Source organism: Phyllobates terribilis, unplaced genomic scaffold (assembly GCF_046119375.1).
Source record: "Phyllobates terribilis strain yellow unplaced genomic scaffold, ASM4611937v1 Scaffold_11__3_contigs__length_659146591, whole genome shotgun sequence".
Lineage (NCBI taxonomy): Eukaryota > Metazoa > Chordata > Amphibia > Anura > Dendrobatidae > Phyllobates > Phyllobates terribilis.
This window is the reverse complement of record NW_027362771.1, coordinates 573,744,877-573,769,936: the sequence shown is the minus strand read 5'-3', so window position 1 is coordinate 573,769,936 and position 25,060 is coordinate 573,744,877. Positions and strand designations below refer to the sequence as shown.

The 25,060-nt window shown below is 47.7% G+C and overlaps 1 protein-coding gene across 3 annotated transcripts in view; it reads left to right on the top strand.

Moving 5' to 3' along the window:
- Positions 1-2,084: 2,084 nt before the first annotated feature.
- Positions 2,085-25,060, top strand: part of KEAP1 (kelch like ECH associated protein 1) — a 42,450-nt gene continuing 19,474 nt past the window's right edge. For 2 of the 3 annotated variants that reach the window (XR_012251363.1, XM_073654174.1), the window contains exons 1-4: positions 2,085-2,207; positions 7,997-8,855; positions 14,394-15,076; positions 20,388-20,593. Coding sequence is in view for 2 of the 3 variants with exons in the window: in XM_073654174.1 (XP_073510275.1) it covers positions 8,313-8,855; positions 14,394-15,076; positions 20,388-20,593 (1,432 nt within the window). In the remaining variant the exon portion in view is untranslated. Of the gene's footprint in view, positions 2,208-4,188; positions 5,019-7,996; positions 8,856-14,393; positions 15,077-20,387; positions 20,594-25,060 lie in introns of those variants that run through there. The other variant, XM_073654175.1, reaches the window with a different exon arrangement.

The following is a 25,060-nucleotide window of genomic DNA, read 5'->3' as shown; positions in this document are numbered from 1 at the left end:
ATGCTCCGGATTTTTCCTGAGCATTTCTGCATCTCCCTGGCAGAAAAAACGCAGTCGCACGCAGGACGGCTTTCACACCAGCAGTCGCACGCAGGACGGCGTTCACACCAGCAGTCGCACGCAGGACGGCGTTCACACCAGCAGTCGCACGCAGGACGGCGTTCACACCAGCAGTCGCACGCAGGACGGCGTTCACACCAGCAGTCGCACGCAGGACGCCGTTCACACCAGCAGTCGCACGCAGGACGCCGTTCACAGTCACACGCAGGACTCCGTTCACACCAGCAGTCACACGCAGGACGCCGTTCACACCAGCAGTCACACGCAGGACGCCGTTCACACCAGCAGTCACACGCAGGACGCCGTTCACACCAGCAGTCACACGCAGGACGGCGTTCACAGCAGCAGTCGCACGCAGGACGGCGTTCACACCAGCAGTCGCACGCAGAACGGCGTTCACACCAGCAGTCGCACGCAGGACGGCGTTCACACCAGCAGTCGCACGCAGGACGCCCTTCACAGCAGCAGTCGCACGCAGGACGCCCTTCACAGCAGCAGTCGCACGCAGGACACCCTTCACAGCAGCAGTCGCACGCAGGACGCCCTTCACAGCAGCAGTCGCACGCAGGACGCCGTTCACACCAGCAGTCGCACGCAGGACGCCGTTCACACCAGCAGTCGCACGCAGGACGGCGTTCACACCAGCAGTCGCACGCAGGACGCCCTTCACAGCAGCAGTCGCACGCAGGACGCCCTTCACAGCAGCAGTCGCACGCAGGACACCGTATACAGCAGCAGACACACGCAGGACGCCGTTCACACCAGCAGTCACACGCAGGACGGCGTTCACACCAGCAGTCACACGCAGGACGGCGTTCACACCAGCAGTCACACGCAGGACGGCGTTCACACCAGCAGTCACACGCAGGACGGCGTTCACACCAGCAGTCACACGCAGGACGGCGTTCACACCAGCAGTCACACGCAGGACGGCGTTCACACCAGCAGTCACACGCAGGACGCCCTTCACAGCAGCAGTCACACGCAGGACGCCCTTCACAGTCACACGCAGGACGCCGTTCACAGCAGCAGTCACACGCAGGACGCCGTTCACAGCAGCAGTCACACGCAGGACGCCGTTCACAGCAGCAGACACATGCAAGACGCCGTTCACAGCAGCAGACACACGCAGGACGCCGCTCACAGCAGCAGACACACGCAGGACGCCGTTCACAGTCACACGCAGGACTCCGTTCACACCAGCAGTCACACGCAGGACGGCGTTCACACCAGCAGTCGCACGCAGGACGGCGTTCACACCAGCAGTCGCACGCAGGACGCCCTTCACAGCAGCAGTCGCACGCAGGACGCCCTTCACAGCAGCAGTCGCACGCAGGACGCCCTTCACAGCAGCAGTCACACGCAGGACACCGTATACAGCAGCAGACACACGCAGGACGCCGTTCACACCAGCAGTCACACGCAGGACGCCGTTCACACCAGCAGTCACACGCAGGACGGCGTTCACACCAGCAGTCACACGCAGGACGGCGTTCACACCAGCAGTCACACGCAGGACGCCCTTCACAGCAGCAGTCACACGCAGGACGCCCTTCACAGTCACACGCAGGACGCCGTTCACAGCAGCAGTCACACGCAGGACGCCGTTCACAGCAGCAGTCACACGCAGGACGCCGTTCACAGCAGCAGTCACACGCAGGACGCCGTTCACAGCAGCAGTCACACGCAGGACGCCGTTCACAGCAGCAGTCACACGCAGGACGCCGTTCACAGCAGCAGACACATGCAAGACGCCGTTCACAGCAGCAGACACACGCAGGACGCCGTTCACAGTCACACGCAGGACTCCGTTCACACCAGCAGTCGCACGCAGGACGCCGTTCACACCAGCAGTCGCACGCAGGACGCCGTTCACACCAGCAGTCACATCTGAGAATCAGCGGTTCAAAACTAACTTTCACTTCCACAAAAGTTCTAAGCACTGCGCGTCTCAGCCAATCAGCGCTCTTCCCTCGCTGCCCCGCCCTCCTCTCGATGTTGTGACGCGCAGCCCCCGCCCACGTGTCTGACCGGTGACGCAGAGGCCACGCCCCTTCTCCTTATTGTGACGCTGCTGGGTCCTGCTGCTTAGTCACGGTGACTGCTCGGAGTATGGCGGGGGCGGAGGACCGCAGCGCTCGGAGACGGTGAGAATCCGGGGCATGGGAACCGGGCCAGGGACGTGTCAGCATGGAGAAGCCGGGCAGATAGAGCAGAAGGCAGCCGGATGTGAGAGGAGGAGTAGTAGGATTGTACGGGGAGCTGGTAGGACAGGGCGGAAGTGTCACACAGGGCAGCACTGGCAGGGCTGAGGTGCCAGGTCACTGCTGAGAGGAGGCTGCGACATATGGGGCCACAACCTGTATGCAGGGACCTGCTGGATCAGGACTGGGGCCATGTACATGGCAGTGACAGGAGGAACAGTGGGGTGGCAGGGTGAGAGGACATACTGGCAGTGCCAGGGGTGATAATAGAGGGGCAGGGTGAGAGGACATACTGGCAGTGCCAGGGGTGATAATAGAGGGGCAGGGTGAGAGGACATACTGGCAGTGCCAGGGGTGATAATAGAGGGGCAGGCTGAGAGGAGATACTGGCACTGCCAGTATCTCAATAGAGGGGCAGGGTGAGAGGAGATACAGGCAGTGCCAGGGGTAATAATAGAGGGGCAGGCTGAGAGGAGATACTGGCAGTGCCAGGGGTGATAATAGAGGGGCAGGGTGAGAGGAGATACAGGCAGTGCCAGGGGTAATAATAGAGGGCAGGGTGAGAGGAGATACTGGCAGTGCCAGGGGTAATAATAGAGGGGCAGGGTGAGAGGAGATACTGGCAGTGCCAGGGGTGATAATAGAGGGGCAGGGTGAGAGGAGATACAGGCAGTGCCAGGGGTAATAATAGAGGGGCAGGGTGAGAGGCGATACTGGCAGTGCCAGGGGTAATAATAGAGGGGCAGGGTGAGAGGAGATACTGGCAGTGCCAGGGGTAATAATAGAGGGGCAGGGTGAGAGGAGATACTGGCAGTGCCAGGGGTAATAATAGAGGGGCAGGGTGAGAGGAGCTACTGGCAGTGCCAGGGGTGATAATAGAGGGGCAGGGGGAGAGGACATACTGGCAGTGCCAGGGGTGATAATAGAGGGGCAGGCTGAGAGGAGATACTGGCACTGCCAGTATCTCAATAGAGGGGCAGGGTGAGAGGAGATACAGGCAGTGCCAGGGGTAATAATAGAGGGGCAGGCTGAGAGGAGATACTGGCAGTGCCAGGGGTGATAATAGAGGGGCAGGGTGAGAGGAGATACAGGCAGTGCCAGGGGTAATAATAGAGGGCAGGGTGAGAGGAGATACTGGCAGTGCCAGGGGTAATAATAGAGGGGCAGGGTGAGAGGAGATACTGGCAGTGCCAGGGGTGATAATAGAGGGGCAGGGTGAGAGGAGATACAGGCAGTGCCAGGGGTAATAATAGAGGGGCAGGGTGAGAGGCGATACTGGCAGTGCCAGGGGTAATAATAGAGGGGCAGGGTGAGAGGAGATACTGGCAGTGCCAGGGGTAATAATAGAGGGGCAGGGTGAGAGGAGATACTGGCAGTGCCAGGGGTAATAATAGAGGGGCAGGGTGAGAGGAGCTACTGGCAGTGCCAGGGGTGATAATAGAGGGGCAGGGTGAGAGGAGATACTGGCAGTGACAGGGGTAATAATAGAGGGGCAGGGTGAGAGGAGATACAGGCAGTGCCAGGGGTAATAATAGAGGGGCAGGCTGAGAGGAGATACAGGCAGTGCCAGGGGTAATAATAGAGGGGCAGGCTGAGAGGACATACAGGCAGTGCCAGGGGTAATAATAGAGGGGCAGGCTGAGAGGAGATACTGGCAGTGCCAGGGGTAATAATAGAGGGGCAGGCTGAGAGGAGATACTGGCAGTGCCAGGGGTAATAATAGAGGGGCAGGCTGAGAGGAGATACTGGCAGTGCCAGGGGTAATAATAGAGGGGCAGGGTGAGAGGAGATACTGGCAGTGCCAGGGGTAATAATAGAGGGGCAGGCTGAGAGGAGATACTGGCAGTGCCAGGGGTAATAATAGAGGGGCAGGCTGAGAGGAGATACTGGCAGTGCCAGGGGTAATAATAGAGGGGCAGGCTGAGAGGAGATACTGGCAGTGCCAGGGGTAATAATAGAGGGGCAGGCTGAGAGGAGATACTGGCAGTGCCAGGGGTAATAATAGAGGGGCAGGCTGAGAGGAGATACTGGCAGTGCCAGGGGTAATAATAGAGGGGCAGGGTGAGAGGAGATACTGGCAGTGCCAGGGGTAATAATAGTTTTCATCGCTAATACCTGTTGTAGAAGGGATTTCCCGGAGGTTTGCGCGGCGCCCTCCCTGCCCCTGTGAGATTTGGGCACCATGCAGTCAGGGGGAAGCAAGCAGAGATCTGGAAAATGGTGAAACATTGAGATGCAGAACATATTAGGAGCTGCGGAGCTTATGAGGACGCGCATATCGTCTCTGCGTCTGAGTTTAGCTTTTTATAAAGAGGAAGGATAAGCGGCTGCCAGATGACTACTACGCTACTTATCTCCTGGGGGAAACAAATGACCCCATAAGTAGGGGGGGGCAAATTCTTTTCCACTAACCTATATATAAAGCTGTACCCTGTGGCCGGACAAGGTTCACACAGCACGGGGGTGCGGTAAAAGTACAGAATTGCGGCAATTTGTGTTATGACTTTACGGTTTAGAATAGTGACCTGAACAGCCGATGTAGCAGAGGCGAACAGGTGCAGAGTGGAGGAAGCGAGTGAGACTTTGTCACCTGGCGGAGGAGATAAGCGGCTGCTGATTCTGCAGGATAAGTGACATTTCACTGCAGAAGGTCAGGAGGAGCATGAAAGGGAAAGTGCTGCGGGTGTGAGAGCCAGGAGCCGCCGTCTGGTCCTGTGCCGCCGAGCCTCGAGCGGGGGATTAACCCGCATCAAGGTATCTAAAGGGGAATTCTGTGTCGTGATACATAATCACACCCTCTAGGATTGGATCGGTTGGGGTCCAGGCATTGGGACCACCATTGTTTATGACATCACTGATCCTGTGCCCGGCAGCTGCAGGGAGGAGCTGTTGGGTCCCTAACAGATCCAGATTAGTCCTGCAGAGCTGAACCCCAGTATCAGGGTAAATCAGCAATAATAAAACAATGTATATAAGTATTGAAATTAAAAAAAAAAAAATTACAAAGCAGCAAAATTGAAAAAAAAAAAAAAAATTAGAGAAATCCCCTGTCAGTCCAAATCGCCATTTCTATCCCCATCACCAATGGGAAAAAAAGCATATGTCCGACATAAAAATAGTTGTTATGGAAAAGTAAAATTTTACCTTATTTTTTCCCTTTTTTGTGGTTGTAAAAATAAATAAATAATAAATGGGGGAAATGGATGAAATGAAACAGCACTGTCCTTTTTTTTTTTTTTTTCTCTTTTTACATTTTCCCACGATGGCAGCAAAAAGATATATAAAATTGTATGGGTATATATCATATAATCATGTGTATGTAAATTGTTATATGTTTTTTATATATGTTATTTAATATTTTCTTATATACAACATGTATAATATATTATACACAAAATAATTTATACACATATATGTGTATAAGTAATTTTGTGTACATATATGTATTGCATATTTTTATATACATATAAAATGTGTGTATGTATGTGTATAGATATATTAGTTGGATATAAGAAAATATAAAAATATGTAATATATCTTGAAAAAATAAATGTGTGCCTATATACATTTTATATATTATGTACCATTTTTTTATATACAGAGTGTGTGTATACACTGCTCAAAACATTAAAGGGAAAACTTTAACAACACAATGTGTTAATTCATAGTTTTGGTGCCTTCAGTGTGAATGTACAATTTTCATAGTCATGAAAATACAGAAAAATCTTTAAATGAGAAGGTGTGTCCAAACTTTTGGTCTGTACTGTATATCATATATACACACACACACACACTAAATTTATATTTATATATATATATATAGTACAGACCAAAAGTTTGGACACACCTTCTCATTTAAAGATTTTTCTGTATTTTCATGACTATGAAAATTGTACATTCACACTGAAGGCATCAAAACTATGAATTAACACATGTGGAATTATATACTTAACAAAAAAGTGTGAAACAACTGAAAATATGTCTTATATTCTTCAAAGTAGACACCTTTTGCTCTGATGACTGCTTTGCACACTCTTGGCATTCTCTTGATGTGCTTCAAGAGGTAGTCACCGGAAATGGTTTTCACTTCACAGGTGTGCCCTGTCAGGTTTAATAAGTGGGATTTCTTGCCTTATAAATGGGGTTGGGACCATCAGGTGTGTTGTGCAGAAGTCTGGTCGATGCTCTGCTGATAGTCCTACTGAATAGACTGTTAGCTGCTTTTTTCTTGCCATAATACAAATTCTAAGTAAAGAAAAACGAGTGGCCATCATTACTTTAAGAAATGAAAGTCAGTCAGTCCGAAAAATTGGGAAAACTTTGAAAGTGTCCCCAAGTGCAGTTGCAAAAACCATCAAGCGCTACAAAGAAACTGGCTCACATGAAGACCGCCCCAGGAAAGGAAGACCAAGAGTCACCTCTGCTTCTGAGGATAAGTTTATCCGAGTCACCAGCCTCAGAAATCGCAGGTTAACAGCAGCACAGATTAGAGACCAGGTCAATGCCACACAGAGTTCTGGCAGCAGACACATCTCTACAACAACTGTTAAGAGGAGACTTTGTGCAGCAGGCCTTCATGGTAAAATAGCTGCTAGGAAACCACTGCTACGGACAGGCAACAAGCAGAACAGACTTGTTTGGACTAAAGAACACAAGGAATGGACATTAGACCAGGGGAAATCTGTGCTTTGGTCTGATGAGTCCAAATTTGAGATCTTTGGTTCCAACCACCGTGTCTTTGTGCGATGCAGAAAAGGTGAACGGATGGACTCTACATGCCTGGTTCCCACCGCGAAGCATGGAGGAGGAGGTGTGATGGTGTGGGGGGTGCTTTGCTGGTGACACTGTTGGGGATTTATTCAAAATTGAAGGCATACTGAACCAGCATGGCTACCACAGCATCTTGCAGCGGCATGCTATTCCATCCGGTTTGCGTTTAGTTGGACCATCATTTATTTTTCAACAGGAAAATGACCCCAAACATCTCCAGGCTGTGTAAGGGCTATTTGACCAAGGAGAGTGATGGGGTGCTACGCCAGATGACCTGGCCTCCACAGTCACCAGACCTGAACCCAGTCGAGATGGTTTGGGGTGAGCTGGACCGCAGAGTGAAGGCAAAAGGGCCAACAAGTGCTAAGCATCTCTGGGAACTCCTTCAAGATTGTTGGAAGACCATTTCCGGTGACTACCTCTTGAAGCTCATCAAGAGAATGCCAAGAGTGTGCAAAGCAGTCATCAAAGCAAAAGGTGGCTCCTTTGAAGAACCTAGAATATAAGACATATTTTCAGTTGTTTCACACTTTTTTGTTAAGTATATAATTCCACATGTGTTAATTCATAGTTTTGATGCCTTCAGTGTGAATGTACAATTTTCATAGTCATGAAAATACAGAAAAATCTTTAAATGAGGTGTGTCCAAACTTTTGGTCTGTACTGTATATTATATAAAATTTACACATTTTATATACGTACATATTTTAATGTATTGTATGTGTGTGAAGTAAAAATTAGGCCCCAAATATCCTAAAAAGACGGCACAATTTTTTAAAAACCTGAAAATGTTTCTAGTAATGAATGAACTGGGGAAAACTGGTTAAAATGTGATGTCTCCAACATCACTGTCTTCTGGTTGATAACAGAGGACAATTGCCTTCTGGGACACATAGTATGGGGTACAAATATAACATAATAATAATAATAATAATGACCCTATTTTTTTGTTTCCTTTCCAGGTATCAAACGAAGAATGAACTAGGCGGGGCTCTGTCGGACTTTCTTTAGCTAGATTTTGCAGCGCCATAAGTGAAGGCAGTCTGGTATGGAATGAGGCTTTCCCACACAATGTCCAGGCTGTCCAGCGTTGATCTGTGGAACTTCTCAGTTTTGGGTGAAACATTCGGTAATTGCGTTTTTCCCGGTCTCTGTCGCCCTGCGGCCGTATCCTCCGGACAAGCAGTTTAGCTTCTTTTCTCAAGCCAAACCAGTTTCTTTTCTTCTCCTTCCCCCTGGATAATGTGCAACTGAGGGGCGTTTGGTAGCGTGACGGGGATGTATGCCACCGAGTGCCAGGCTGAAGTGACACCCTCACACAGCAATGGCAACCGCCAGTTCCATTACTCGCTGGCGGACCACACCAACCAGGCCTTCCAGATCATGAATGAGCTGCGGCTGGGGCAGCAGCTGTGTGATGTGACGCTGCGGGTCAAGTACAATGAGATCCAGGCGGATTTTGTGGCCCATAAAATCGTCCTGGCGTCCAGCAGCCCTGTCTTCAGAGCCATGTTTACCAATGGGCTCCGGGAGTGCGGCATGGAGACGGTGACCATTGAAGGCATCCACCCCAAGGTCATGGAACGACTCCTGGAGTTCGCCTACACGGCTAGCATCTCGGTGGGGGAAAAGTGCGTCATCCATGTGATGAATGGGGCGGTCATGTATCAGATGGACAGTGTGGTGAAGGCCTGCTGTGACTTCCTCATCCAGCAACTGGACCCGAGTAATGCCATCGGGATCGCAAGCTTTGCCGAGCAGATCGGGTGCCAGGAGCTGCATCAGAAGGCCCGGGAGTACATATACATGCACTTTGGAGAGGTAAGGCCATCGACAATAGTATTGTCTTAGTCACAGCCCATAGGGCCCCCAAATTCTTTCATTCAAGGGTTGTCACACAATAGGGACCCTAATGGTCATGAAGTAATGAACGTTCTAGAAAAGGGGCTCTCGGTGAAGGGTAAAGGTCCTCGTACTGGGCACTGTGGGCAAAGAATGTCGTCGTCTTAACGTTTAGTGGGAAAACTAGACCCCATAAGATCATACCCCTACTCTTATACTCACTGTAGAGCAGACCCTGGAAATTATTCAGACCCTAGACGCGGCGCACAGGGCATCCCGGGGAGGCCTAGACCCGGCGCGGCGCACAGGGCATCCCGGGGAGGCCTAGACCCGGCGCGGCGCACAGGGCATCCCGGGGAGGCCTAGACCCGGCGCGGCGCACAGGGCATCCCGGGGAGGCCTAGACCCGGCGCGGCGCACAGGGCATCCCGGGGAGGCCTAGACCCGGCGCGGCGCACAGGGCATCCCGGGGAGGCCTAGACGCGGCGCGGCGCACAGGGCATCCCGGGGAGGCCTAGACGCGGCGCGGTCTGTGGTGTTCATTCCAGATCCTGGGAACTACAACAGCCACCATTCCCAATGTTACAAGCCACCATGTTCTCTGACCTGAGGCTTTGCTTATGGGTTTTGTGGAGGACACACGAGACCTTCACAATCACTGAATCAGCGGTTTGGTCAATGACTGATGGAGGAACTGACTGTGCGGTCACCAGACTGACGTTCCCAGCAGTTCGGTGAATCTGTACAGATCACCGGCTGTAATGTACTACTGTTAACCCTTTAATGACTCAGGCTGTCTGTGGGGGGTAGTCGTCCCTTACTTATGCCCGGACTCTCTTTATTAGCTGGTTGTTATGGACTAGGCACCATGGTGGTTTTAACATGGTCGGACATTGCGGGTGTCGTGTTATACTATTGGTCCCTGTTGGAAGACGTGGGGGTCCCATCTCTGCAAGTATCATCGGGGGTCACTTTAACACCAGTGATCGGACTGGGCTAAAGAAGTCCAAATTTCCACCTGGTGTCAGTACTAAGAGTCCTGGAAGGTCAATAATGTTGCTGGTACGAGGACTGTCCGGGGTGCGAGGAGTGAGCGGAGGAGCTGGCAGATTAGTGTAGGAGCCAGTATAACAGTTGTTTGGGGCTATAAACGCTCAGCAGAGATGATGCTCTCGGCCCGAATTGTGTTTGCAAAGCACAAACAGAAACAAGGTGGTTGATCCGGGTTCTTTTCGGTTACCTGGTAAGAAGAGACCTCAACCTATCGCAGGCTCTCCAGATGGTGCCGAACTACAGCACCCAGCATAGCTGTGGCTCAGGGGGCGTACTGACATTGTGGTTTTCAAACAACTAGAGACCCACAATTACCCACGCTACTGATCCTGAGTTACATCCTGTATTATACTCCAGAGCTGCACTCGCTATTCTGCTGGTGCAGTCACTGTGTACATATATTACATTACTGATCCTGAGTTATATCCTGTATTATACTCCAGAGCTGCACTCACTATCCTGCTGGTGCAGTCACTGTATACATACATTACATTACTGATCCTGTACTGATCCTGAGTTACCTCCTGTATTATACTCCAGAGCTGCACTCACTATTCTGCTGGTGCAGTCACTGTGTACATACATTACATTACTGATCCTGAGTCACCTCCTGTATTATACTCCAGAGCTGCACTCACTATTCTACTGGTGCAGTCACTGTGTACATACATTACATTACTGATCCTGAGTTACATCCTGTATTATACCCCAGAGCTGCACTCACTATTCTGCTGGTGCAGTCACTGTGTACGTACATTACATTACTGATCCTGAGTCACTTCCTGTATTATACTCCAGAGCTGCACTCACTATTCTGCTGGTGCAGTCACTGTGTACATAATTACATTACTGATCCTGAGTTACATCCTGTATTATACCCCAGAGCTGCACTCACTATTCTGCTGGTACAGTCACTGTGTACATACATTACATTACTGATCCTGTACTGATCCTGGGTTACATCCTGTATTATCCTCCAGAGCTGCACTCACTATTCTGCTGGTACAATCACTGTATACATACATTACATTACTGATCCTGTACTGATCTTGAGTTACATCCTGTATTATACTCCAGAGCTGCACTCACTACTCTTCTGGTACAATCACTGTGTACATACATTACTGATCCTGTATTATACTCCAGCGCTGCACTCACGATTCTGCTGGTACAGTCACTGTGTACATACATTACATTACTGATTCTGTACTGATCCTGGGTTATATCCTGCATTATACCCCAGAGCTGCACTCACTATTCTGCTTGTGCAGTCACTGTGTACATACATTACATTACTGATCCTGAGTTACATCCTGTATTATACTCCAGAGCTGCGCTCACTGTGCAGGGCCGCGTTGTGTTTGGAGGTGTTGCTGTTATTCTCCTTCCAGGTCTCTTATTTCTTTCCAAGAACTGAAATAGAAAGTTTGCCGAGTTCTTATCAGAGCTGAGTAATGTGATCTGTGTCTCGTCCTGCCGGCTCCTCGCTCTACATTCCTCTTGCGTCTTGAGGCCGGAGGATTGTGTGCGGCCATTGTTTCCTTAATTACCGGTTACCTACTTAATTTAATAGACATAATAAGCGGTGACTTGCGGATGACTTGTGATGAAGCGTAATGCCACCATACGTACATCTCTTACCTGTCACTGGATCCATAGCTGTACTTTTCTCTTAACTGTTACAAAACTACAAACCCTTTAAACTTCTGGGACTTTTTCCTTAAGCCGTGGAGCTTCAGGATGGAAGTTGCTACAAGGAGGAAAAAAAAAACTGCTGATGCCAAATATATCAGGAGTAAACCTCACCCAAGTCCTTCTCTTAAGGTTTCCTTCTTTATTTGGTTGAACATGCGGGCAACAAACGGAGAGTCCAGGTACCAGACCGCCTCCATCTAAGCCTTTCAGGCCTGGTCGTTGGAGAAATGGCGCCACTTTCACATGTAGGCCATATCTGCTATTGCAGGTTCACTCTAGTAAACGCCAGCAGTCACATCACAGAGATGAGTCTGTAGATGATCGGCCGTGTTGGTCGTTATTTCATTTGTGTCTGGAGCGTCTGATAATGCGGCAGCTTTGGAGGTGACATGATAATGGTGTCAGTCATTCGCAGCGGGATGTTTACTGGATAAGTCACACGTCCTTGTGTCTCGCTGAGTCACGGCCTCCTCCCCGGCAGGAATGTGCACTCTCGCCGGGGTCACTTATTTAATGATTATACCAGGAAAAACCAGAGTGGCAGACGTGAGGTGCAATGTCACGCTGCTCTGCGGTATTATTTACTATGTCTAATTTTCTGCACGTTTCAATTCCGCACCATTTTTAAGATCTCTGCTTGCTGTGGGTTGAGTGTTTTGTTGTGCGTTGCGGCTCTTTTATGTGGTCGTTAATGGCAAGTTGATAGTTTCCCTAAGTTCAGGAAGTACATATCACCCCCTACTACTCAGGCGAGTACTGATGCGTAGATATCAGTAGTTCACTATTTTTAGTTTGGTATCTTGGCGGTATTATTTAGGAAACATTATGGCAGCATTATTTTGCTCAGTCACTGTATAGTGGCATTATCCAAGCCATGTAGGCTTCACTGTATAACACTGATACATAGATATTAGTATTTCACTATTTTTTAGTTTGGTATTATGCTGGTTTTTAAGATACACAGCCAAGAGGGTCGCGCAGATCCACCCGCTATTACCTTTTTGTCCGGGAATACAACTCTGCTGTCTCCAATCGTCTTGGCAATTACGCAATTGACTGACGAGTCCGCAGCTGTTTCCACTACTAGGCCGGTTATTGGGGAAATTGCAGTGAGCGTATGGTATATACATCTCTGATTCCAATGCATGGAATATATGTGTATACCTCAGTACGGTCACTGCCTGCTCCACAATAACAAAAGAAACTACTAGCTGCCACCACCAATCATTTATAAAAGCTGATTGGACACCCGTTACCAATAGCGTATGGCTCCAGGGGTGCAGTTTACAGAGCAAGAGGAACAGCGATATTAAATAGGCAGCGTTTATAAAAAATATGGGAGCAAAACAATACGATATATATACAATTACATGTAATAAAAAGGGATAATGAAAGAAACTTACTGAACACTGGTCACAGAAATGGCTCAGAGCTTAGCGAAGGGAAGCACTTCAATCGAAAAAAATGGACAGAACCTCCACAGCGAACTATGTCTTCCGAGTGCTGACAGTGATCCAAATTCAGCTTTTTATCAGTTCTAAGTTACACCCACACATCTCAGCTTGATGACCTCACGTGAGGCTGCGTGTAGGTTTTTCTCAGCCCTTCAGGATTTTGTGAGATCCCCAACTTACAAGATATCTCGGCCTCTGAAGGTACCGGGCGTTAGATATTGGCGTCATATTTTTTTATCATGATTTTATCATTATATAGAGACCAAATATGACAGGTATAGCATCATCTATCAGAACGTTATTCAATTGGAGGGAATCTAATCGTCCTACAGGGATGTGAGTGAATATGTCACTTCCATCCCTTCCCTATGACGCTGAAAATCTATATCCAATAAATATTGGATCAGTACAAGCCCCAATATTCCTATCTGGACTCCGGAGATGGCTGTCTAGCTGTACTCTCATGCAAATGCTTTGAACTCTGGATGCTTCGTTCCTTGGACAAGGGTAGTCTCCACTTCTCCTGCCCTGTGCACAAATCTCAATCTGGCTTTTTTTTCCCCAGCAGATAGGTTATGTGGTAATTACCTGTCAACTGCAGGAGGTCTCTGTAGTTTAATTACTTTCTCTCACCTCCGCATTTGTTCCATATAAAGACCTACTTCCAAAAGGCGTTTAAATTGTCAGCTCTTCCTATGTCTTAATTATTATTGCTCACTTCCTAGCTATAGGTAATTCTCTTCACCATTTGTCCAATGTGAGAGGGCGGCATGCCCCCTTCCTGGAAAGGTCTTATTGATTTTAACCTTCCTCTATGACAAGCGGTATTATTTAGAAAACATTATGGTGGTATTATTTTGCTCAGGCACTGTGTAGTGGTGTTATTCAAGGCCTGTACTGTTCACTCTATAACACTATTATATAGATACTAATATTTCACTATTTTTAGTTTGGTATTTTGGCAGTATTATTTAAGAAAAATGGCAGTATTGTTTTGCTCAGGCACTGTATAGCGGTATTATTCTAGACCTTTACTATTCACTGTTACATAGATATCTATTTCACTATTTTTTAGTTTGATATTATGGCGGTATTATTTAGGAAAAAATTACGTGGTATTAGTTATGCTTTTCATAACAGGCTCCTTTGGCTTTGATGTGCTTGCCTTTCTATATTAGCTCCTGGAATGGTTTAATGGTTTACCACCCAAGATCGACTATAGGATTGCTGATCATTCTTGATGATTTTCGATCCGCCATCGTCCATAATTTCTTTGATGTCATCTTCTCTCACAATTTTTCTTTCGCTTACACAGGTGTCCAAGCAGGAGGAGTTCTTCAACCTCACCCGCTGTCAGCTGGTCAACCTCATCAGCCGGGACGACCTGAACGTGCGCTGTGAGTCCGAGGTCTTCCATGCTTGCATCAACTGGGTGAAATACGACTGTGAGAGCCGGCGGCCCTACATCCAGGCGCTGTTGAGGGCGGTACGCTGCCATTCGCTGACCCCCAACTTCCTGCAGGTACAGCTCCAGCGCTGTGAGATCCTGAAGGGGGACACTCGCTGCCAGGACTACTTGGCTCAGATCTTCCAGGACCTCACTCTCCATAAGCTGACCAGACCTCAGGGCAGGAGTCCCAACGTTCCTCAGTTCATCTACGTGGCTGGAGGTTACTTCCGACAGTCCCTTAATTTCCTGGAGGCCTATAGCCCCATGGAGGGCGAATGGCTCAGTTTGGCTCCCTTGGAGTTGCCTCGAAGTGGCCTTGCTGGTTCCGTCGTTGGGGGTCTATTTTACGCTGTTGGAGGCCGTAACAATGCACCTGACTGCAACGAGGACTCGAATGCGCTGGACTGCTACAATCCAATGAACAATCAGTGGTCGCCGTGCGCCCCCATGAGCGTTCCCAGAAACAGGGTCGGCTCCGGCGTCATAGACGGACAGGTCTACGCCGTCGGAGGATCTCACGGATGTCTTCACCACAACAGTGTAGAAAGGTGAGTGTGGTGTGCCCCCCTTAACCCTTTGAGGTTAGGTACTATTTTAGCCTTTAGGGCCCAGATATTTTTATTTTTTTCATTATTCGTTGTTCTAAGAGCCATAACTTTTTTTTTTTTTTTTTTTTTTATTATTGTGATGTTTCTGTTTTAACTTTGCAGGGTGTGAATTTTTATTATTATGATTATTTTTTTTTTTTTTTTTTTTTTTTTTATCAAAATATGTTAAGATTTTCAGAGTGGTAGTGTTTTTTTATGTCAATAATGTTTATTAATTTTTTAGCTACTTTTTAAGTGAATATAATTTTTTTTTTTTTTTTTTCCATTGAATATTCACTTAAAAAGTAGCAAAAAATAGAATATATACGGTGTACATATCATTTTTTTTAAATTATTATTATTAATTTTATTTTTTTGGGACTTAAACGGGTTTATGGCGCGTACTCAGGAGTCTGCTCCAACATTGGCCTCCCAGGAGGGCGGCTCCAGTCGCTGCAATCTTGGCTGGGCTTCATCAGAGACCAGTAATTTCCCTGTATACTGCATTACTGTAGGTTTATAATATATAATATAATATGAGATTAAATGATCGCAGATTCACGTTCCTCAAGGAAACTAAAAATATATATATATACACTTAAATCTCCCCCACTTATCCCCATCCAAAAACTAAAAAAAATAGTGCTTATTTGGTATCCCTGCATCTGTAAATGTTTGATCTCTCAAAATATATAATTTATTTAAAGTGAATCTGTCAGCAGTTTTTTTTTTCTTCTATGTAATCTGAAGAAAGCATGAGGTAGAGGCATCTCTGAAATCTGTGTTTTAACCCCTGTCAAGCTCCTTGGTTTTGTTGGCTTACAATGATTTGTTTTAGCATCAGTAGCTTATCATTGCTGGACACAGCAGCTGCATGCTTGCTAGTCGGACACGCCCCCTCCTGTGATAAGCAGCGCACTGTCTATGGACATTGTATACACAGAGCCTGGTGTGGGCGGGGTTAGCTGTGGTGTGGGCGGGGCTCACTTTCTCAGCTCTGCTTGATTGCTAAATCTAAAAACTCTTGATTATGTGAGAACAGCTGCACCCGGTAATCTTAAGTGATACATCATTGGATTCAGCTTCTCATTGCCTACATCAGGCTTCTCTCAGATGAGGTAGCAAAAACCTGCTGACAGATTCCCTTTAATTTATAAGAAAAATACCAAAAAGAGAAAAAACAACAAACAGTGGAATTGGTTTTTATTTTCACCAGTTGCCGCACCTTCCACCAAAAAGTTGGGATAGAAAGTAGTCAAAATATCATATGTTCCCCAAAATGGTACCAATGAAAACAGCTTGCCATGCCAAACACGAGCCCTGGCCCAGCTCCATTGATGGACAACTGATTACGTTACGGGTCTCAGAAAATGACAACACAAGTCAATTTTTTTTTTTCAAATTATTAAACCATTGATATAATATAATAGGTGTCTGTGTGTGTGTATAGAGATAGATAGATAGAATATGTGCATACAGACAAAGTGCTGGCACCCTTAAAATTGTTAGAGAAAATTAAGGATTTCCCCCAGAAAAGTATTACAATTGCACACATTTTGTTCTACACGTTTATTTCCTTTGTGTGTATTGGAACAACAACAAAAAAAGGGAAATTGGACATAATTTCACACACAACACCAACAATGGGCTGAACAAAATTGTTGGCACCCTCGGCTTTAATATTTGGTTTCACCCTTTGTAATAAATATCTGCAATCAGTCGGTTCCTATAACCATCAGCTTCTTACACCTCTCACCTGGAATCTTGGACTCTTCTTTTGCAAATTGCTCCAGGTCTCTCATATGTGAAGGCGTCTTCTCCCAACAGCAATTGTAAGATCTCTCCACAGGTGATCAATGGGATCTAGATCCGGACTCATTACTGACCACTTCAGAACTCTCCAACGCTTTGTTTCCATCCAGTTCTGGGTGTTTCTTGAAGTATGTTTGGGGTCATTATTCTGCTGGAAGACCCATGACCTAGGACTCAAACCCAGCTTTCTGACACTGGACACTACATTGCGACCAAAAATCATTTGGAAATCTGAAGATTACATTATGCCTTGCACCCAGTGCCAGAGGCAGCAAAATAACCCTAAACATCTTGGTACCTCCACCATATTTGACTGTAGGTACTGTGTTGTTTTCTTTGTAGGCCTCATTCCATTTGCAATAACTAGTAGAATGATGTGCTTTACCAAAAAGCTCTATCTTGGTCTCATCTGTCCACAAGATGCTTTCCCAGAAGGATTTTGGCTTACTTGCGTACATTTTGGCAAACTGAAGTGTAGCTTTTTATGTCTGTGTGTCAGCAGTGTGGTCCTCCTGTGTCTCCAAGTCATAGCTTTTCATTTCATTTAAATGTGGACAAATAGTTCATGCTGACACTGATTCACCCTGAGCCTGCAGGACGGCTTGAATTTCTTTGTAACTTGGTTGGGGCTGCTTATCCACCATCTGGATTATCCTGCGTTGCAAACTTTCATAAATTTTTCTGACATCCACATCCAGTGAGATTAGTACCATACAGTACCATAGGTTGTAAACTTCTTGATTATGTTGTGCACCGTGGACAAAGGAACATCGAGATCTCTGGAGATTGACTTGTAACTTTGAGATTGTTGATATTTTTCAACAATTTTGGTTCTCAAGTCCTCAGACAGTTCTCTTCTCCTCTTTCTGTTCTCTATGCTTAGTGTGGCACACACAGACACAGAATGCAAAGATTGAATTAACTTCTCTCCTTTTCATCTGGTATCAGGTATGATTTTCATATTGCCCACACCTGTTACTTACCACAGGTGAGTTTGAATGAGCATCACATGCTGGAAACAAAGTTGGCTCCTTTCCAAAATTGTGGGTAAACAATTGTTCCTGGCCCAGTTTGGGGGTTTTGTGTGAAATTATGTCCAATTTGCCCTTTTTTTTTTTTTTTTTTTTCCTTTTTTTTTGTGTTGTTCCAATGCATACAAAGGAAATAAACATGTGTAATTGTGATCATTTTCTGGGAGAAATACTTCAGTTTCAAGGGTGCCAACACTTGTATTTATAGTTCACCCCTTTTTTGGAACATTTTTTTTTTCTTGTTTTTTTAGTACATTAGTACATTGTATGGTAAAACGAACTGGGTTAATCAAAAGTACAACTCGTCCCACAAAAAAAACATGCCCTCAGATGGGTTATGGGGACATAAATAATTTGTCTCTTGCAGGTGTTAAACTCCATGGTGGTCAATGAACAAGCTTAATTTAATAGTCGCCGGTGGAGGCTGCGCAGAATACTATTCAATATCCTGGCAAAGTGTGAACGAAGACGAGCTGTCACGTGTTTATGTGTCGCCTTGTAACTCGAGACCCCTCCTGCTGCAGAACTTCTTCTATTTTTAGTGCGGCACTTCCCTAATGCCGCGGCTTCCGCTCGTCACCTGACTCCTGTCTTCTTGTGGTTCCTTTTCTGGGACCTGAATGGTAAAAGCTTCGTCCCTCCCGGTTTCGCCGTCGGAGCTGCTGAGGTTGCAGAGCGATACCCGGTGCGGTTTCGGTGACAGTACTTGGTTTGCCGTGCCTGCTCTTGTGGAAGATGGGATTGGCAGTGCCATTCAGACTCCTATAAATAGACCAGTGCCAACTCCCAGTATTTGAGCTTCTTACTGGTTTCATTTTCAGTGAAACGAAAGTCAGTTTGGAGAGGAAACTTCTAAGCCCCCCATTATATGTGTCAGTAAGGAAAGGAGGATGGGGCTGTGACCACGGTAGAATCTTAGGAGAAATGTGGGCATCTCCACACCACCCGACCACCTCTGGTACAGAACTGACTGGCTCCTATAATCCCAGCACAGACTTGTCTGTCCATCCCTGATGCCAAATGTCTGACTCAGGCAGAACACCGAGCTCTGCAGCTGGCAAATATCCACAGCAGTAACCTCCCCACTGCCCGAGAACATAGAGAAGTTGGAAATAACCTATGCATTGCCCTAGACCATCAAGGAAGCTGGCATAAATGCCATCCACTGCCCCAGGTCACAAAGAAAGCTGAAATGAATGGCATCCACTGCTCTGGGCCACCAGTGAAGCTGGCAGGAGCCACATCTACTATCCTTAGCTAATAGTGAGTGAAACTGTTATGATCCCCATCTACTGCCCTAGGCCACCAGAGAAGCTGGCAGGAGCCCCATCTACTGCCCTAGGCCACCAGAGAAGCTGGCAGGAGCCCCATCTACTGCCCTAGGCCACCAGAGAAGCTGGCAGGAGCCCCATCTATTATCCTTAGCTAATAGTGAGTGAAGCTGTTATGATCCCCATCTACTGCCCTAGGCCACCCGAGAAGCTGGCAGGGGTCCCATCTACTGCCCTAGGCCACCAGAGAAGCTGGCAGGAGCCCCATCTACTGCCCTAGGCCACCAGAGAAGCTGGCAGGAGCCCCATCTACTGCCCTAGGCCACCAGAGAAGCTGGCAGGAGCCCCATCTACTGCCCTAGGCCACCAGAGAAGCTGGCAGGAGGCCCATCTATTATCCTTAGCTAATAGTGAGTGAAGCTGTTATGATCCCCATGTACTACCCTAGGCCACCAGGGAAGCTGGCATAGCCCACAATACATTAATATAGGCCACCAGGGAAGCTTGCACGAGCCTCATGAACTGTCATTGGCCTCCAGGGAAGCTGGCATGACCCCTATACATTGTTCTTGGCCACTAGGGAAGCTGGGATAAAACCGCTTATGACCCTTGGCCACTGAGAAAGTTGGTATTAACATTCCACTGCCAAAGACCACCAGGGGAATTCGCATTATACTCTCCACTTTTCGAGACCATCAGAAAAGTAGGAATTAACGCTTTCATCACCACAAGCCACCAGAAAGCTGCTCCACTACCAGAGAACACAGAGGAGGATGGAAATATCCTCCTCACATCCCCGGCCACCAGGGAAGCGAGCATTAACCTTTTGTAGCCTACAGGCCTGTTCACACACTGATGCCGTCTACGTTGCATTTGTTTTTTATTATCTAATGGGTAGAAGAAGCTCGGAAATGTTTCTTGTATTTTTGCACATACTAGAAGAGCCGATGCACAGAAAAGGATAAAAATTGCATAAAAAAATACTAATCAAAATCTATCCGTTTTCTCGTGGGAAATAAAATAAAAGACGAAGGAATTTTGGAATCTGGAAAGACTTTGATCTTCAGACAATAATCTGTTTATTCGCCATCGTTAGTTCTTTTATGTGACTTCCCGTCGTTATTGCTCCAAGCTTCATACTTGTCCCAATTCCTGCAGGTACGACCCAGAGAAAGACGAGTGGCAGATCGTAGCGCCTATGAAGACTCGGCGGATCGGTGTTGGTGTCGCCGTACTGAACCGGCTCATGTACGCGGTCGGTGGATTTGATGGGACGAACAGACTGAACTCAGCGGAGTGTTATTACCCCGAGACAGACGAATGGCGGAGCATAGCATCAATGAATGTTGTGCGGAGCGGTGCCGGTGAGTCTGGTGTGCTGACGAGAATTAGTGACTTTAGGGTAAGACAGTCTACACAACATAAAGCTACATAAATGAAGTCACTACGTAGATAATTACATTACTGATCCTGAGTCACATCCTGTATTATACCCCAGAGCTGCACTCACTATTCTGCTGGTGCAGTCACTGTGTACATACATTACATTACTGATCCTGTATTATACTCCAGAGCTGTGCTCACTATTCTGCTGGTGCAGTCTCTGTGAACATACATTACAATACTGATCCTGAGTTACATCCTGTATTATACTCCAGAGCTGCACTCACTATTCTGCTGGTGCAGTCACTGTGTACATACATTACATTACTGATCCTGAGTTACTGTCACGCTGTCTCAACGTACAGGAGGTCAGGGGCCTGAGCTGACCCTAAACAGGGGCCCTGACTAATCCCTCAACCTGGAGGTACTGTTAATGGTACAGAGGTCCAGGCCGCCAGCGTAACCCTAAACTGAATATCCCTGAACCTCTGTAATCTAGTCCTGAGAAGGACCCCGATCACAACAATGGGGAACAGGATAGAAAATGCCCAAACACAGTACTAAACAAACGAGACAGTACAAGGGGAAAACCAAAAACCACCTTGCATACAAAAAACTCACACCACAATTACAGAGGGAACAACAACAGGTTAGGAGATAAATGATAAAGGGAGGAAGGGAAGAAACCACACCGTATACTCTTCGCTCCGAACTCCACCAAACAACGGTCCGCTCTGTAGGTCTGCAAGAAATGCTTTCACCGACAACTTCCCTATCAGACCAGCAGGTATTTGAAGGAATCCCAATCCAGCAGCATTAACTGCAGCTGGGCGAGGCAGAGCCTCGTCAAGCACAGAGGGAGAGAATTAACTCCCTCACCACCAAAACACAAAGCACCAAAAACTCAGCTGCGAGAAGTCAGGCTGTGTAGTCGCGACGATCTTCGTGGCGACACACCCGTGACAGTACCCCCCCTTCTACGAGGGGCCTCCGGACCCTCAGGGCCAGGTTTATCCGGGTGAGTCGTGTGGAAGGCCCGAATTAACCGGTCTGCGTTAATATCTGACGCAGGAACCCACATTCTCTCCTCAGGACCATACCCTTTCCAATGAACCAGGTACTGAAGGGACCGGCGACTAAAACGTGAATCGATGACCTTCGATACCTGAAACTCCAAATTTCCATTGACCACCACAGGAGGGGGAGGTAAAGGTGACGGTATCATTGGCGCCACATACCTCTTAAGCAACGATCTGTGGAACACGTTATGAATTTTAAACGTAGGGGGGAGGTCAAGACGGAATGCCACCGGATTAATTATAGAACTGATCCTGTACGGCCCGATGAACCTGGGACCCAGTTTCCAGGAGGGAACCTTGAGTTTTATATTCTTAGTAGACAACCATACCCGATCGTTCACACTTAGGTCCGGACCAGACACTCTCCTCCTATCAGCCATACGTTTGTATCGGTTCCCCATAGTATTCAGATTCTCCAGCACCCCTCTCCATACTGAAGCGAGTGATGAGGAAAATCGTTCCTCCTCAGGAACCCCCGAAGAGCCCCCTCTACTGAAAGTACAAAACTGGGGGTGAAAACCATATGCCCCAAAAAACGGGGACTTACCAGTGGATTCGCTCTGCCTATTATTAAGAGCAAACTCCGCCAGTGGTAAGAAAGAAGCCCAGTCCTCCTGGTTCTCTGACACAAAACACCGGAGATATGTCTCCAAACTCTGGTTCAGACGTTCCGTCTGACCATTGGTCTGAGGATGAAAAGCCGATGAGAACGATAAATGCATCCCCCGCCGAGTACAAAAAGCCTTCCAGAATTTGGACACAAACTGAGACCCCCGATCCGACACCACATCGGAGGGTACCCCGTGAAGCCTCACAATCTCCCCAATGAACACCTGCGCGAGAGTTTTAGCATTAGGAAGAGCGATAAAATGTGCCATCTTGCTGAACCTGTCTACTACAACGAGTATGACCGTTTTACCCGAAGACGGAGGGAGGTCCGTAATAAAGTCCATAGACAGATGAGTCCAAGGACGCTCCGGGATCTTCAAAGGTAAGAGGGCCCCAGACGGACGGGTATGTGAGGTCTTAGAGCGCGCACAAACCCCACAGGACGCGACAAAAGTTACCACCTCCTTATGTAAGTTAGGCCACCAAAACCGACGCGAGAGGAGATCCACAGTTGCTTTACTCCCTGGGTGTCCTGCAAAAGCTGAGTTATGGTGTGCCTCGATCACCTTTTGTCGTAGCTGATCTGGAACAAACAGTCTCCCTGGAGGTCCAACAGGGGCATCCCCCTGAGCCTCCAATACCTCCTCCTCAAGCTCAGAGCATACTGCCGACACCACCACCCCCTCTTGAAGGATAGGTACCGGATCATCCGTATTCCCGGCCCCAGGGAAACTACGAGATAAGGCATCCGCCTTCACATTTTTTGACCCAGGACGATATGTAACGACAAAATTAAACCTGGTAAAAAACAACGACCACCTGGCTTGTCTGGGATTCAGACGTTTTGCGGACTCCAGATATAGCAGGTTCTTGTGATCGGTGATGACGGTGACCGGATGGACTGCCCCCTCCAAAAAATGGCGCCACTCTTCAAAAGCTAACTTAATGGCCAAGAGTTCCCTATTGCCGACATCGTAATTCCTCTCAGCGGACGACAATTTTTTGGAGAAAAAAGCGCACGGACGCCACTTACCAGGAGACGAACCTTGTGATAAAACTGCTCCCACCCCTACCTCAGAAGCGTCTACCTCTACAATGAACGGCTGTGACGCATCAGGTTGAATGAGTATGGGTGCCGAGGCAAAACATTTTTTTCAAGGAGGAGAATGCTTGACAAGCCTTGTCAGACCATCTAGAAAAATCCGTCCCCTTTTTTGTCATGTCTGTGAGAGGTTTAACCATGGATGAGAAATTACGAATGAATTTCCGGTAATAATTAGCAAACCCCAGGAAACGTTGTAGTGCCTTAAGATTCTCTGGCCGATCCCACTCAAGAACTGCCCGCACTTTCCCAGGGTCCATACGAAAACCGGACGCTGAAACCAGGAAGCCTAAAAACTGGAGTTCCTGTACAGCGAACACACACTTTTCCCATTTGGCATACAGTTTATTATCCCGCAAGATCTGTAACACCTGCCTAACGTGCTCCTGATGAGACACCAGATCCGGCGAGTAAATTAAGATGTCATCCAGATATATGACCACAAATTGACCCACCAGGCGGCGAAAAATGTCATTAACAAAGTGTTGGAACACCGCCGGGGCATTAGTCAGACCGAATGGCATGACAAGGTTCTCATAATGCCCCTCCGGAGTGTTAAACGCCGTCTTCCACTCCTCCCCCTCCTTCATCCTAATCAGATTGTACGCCCCCCTGAGATCCAACTTAGAGAACCACTTGGCGCCCACAATCTGATTAAAAAGATCGGGGATAAGTGGGAGTGGATACGGATCTCGGACCGTAATCCTATTAAGTTCACGGAAATCCAGGCAAGGGCGTAGGCCTCCATCTTTCTTCTTAACAAAGAAGAACCCCGCGGCCACCGGGGAAGATGAAGGTCTAATATGCCCCTTAGCCAGACTCTCTGAAATATAATCCTTCATGGCCTGCCTTTCCGGACCAGATAGGTTATACAACCTAGATTTAGGTAAATTGGCCCCAGGAAGCAATTTTACAGAACAGTCATACACGCGATGAGGAGGTAGTTCCTGACACCCTTTCTCCGAGAATACATCCTCAAAGTCCGCCAGAAATGGAGGTAAGACCCTAGGAGTGACAGCACCGATGACCGTATTCATGCAGTTTTTATTACAGAATTCACTCCATTGGCTTATCTCCCTGGATTGCCAATTAATAACCGGATTATGCTTAGTTAACCAAGGAAGGCCCAACACAATAGGAGTGGGAAGACCCTCCAACACTTAACAAGACAACAGTTCTTTATGTATCGCCCCCACTTGAAGATTTACGTTATGCACCACTTGCAAAAAACTTCCCTGACCGAGAGGCCTGGCGTCGATTGAAAATATGGGGACGGGTTTAGCCAACATATTCAATAGCATACCTTGAACCCGGGCAAACCGAGCGTCCACCAGATTAGCCCCGGCCCCACTATCTAGAAGAACAGATATCCTCTCAGTTCTCGTACCCACCACCACCTCCGCCGGCACGAGAAACTGAGACGAACCTAGGGACAAAATTCCTACTCCCAGATTGCCGTCCACCACACAACCTGGGATCAACAGTTTTCCGACGACTCTTTACTCTGCAAAGGACGGGATGGACACCCCCCAATAAAATGTCCCTTTCTCCCGCAGAAGAAGCACCTTCCAGTCTTGTGGCGCACCGCCGGTCCCCTCCCCCGGAATGATGTCCCTCCTAACTGCATAGGCTCCTCTGGACTGACCAGGGGAACCTCC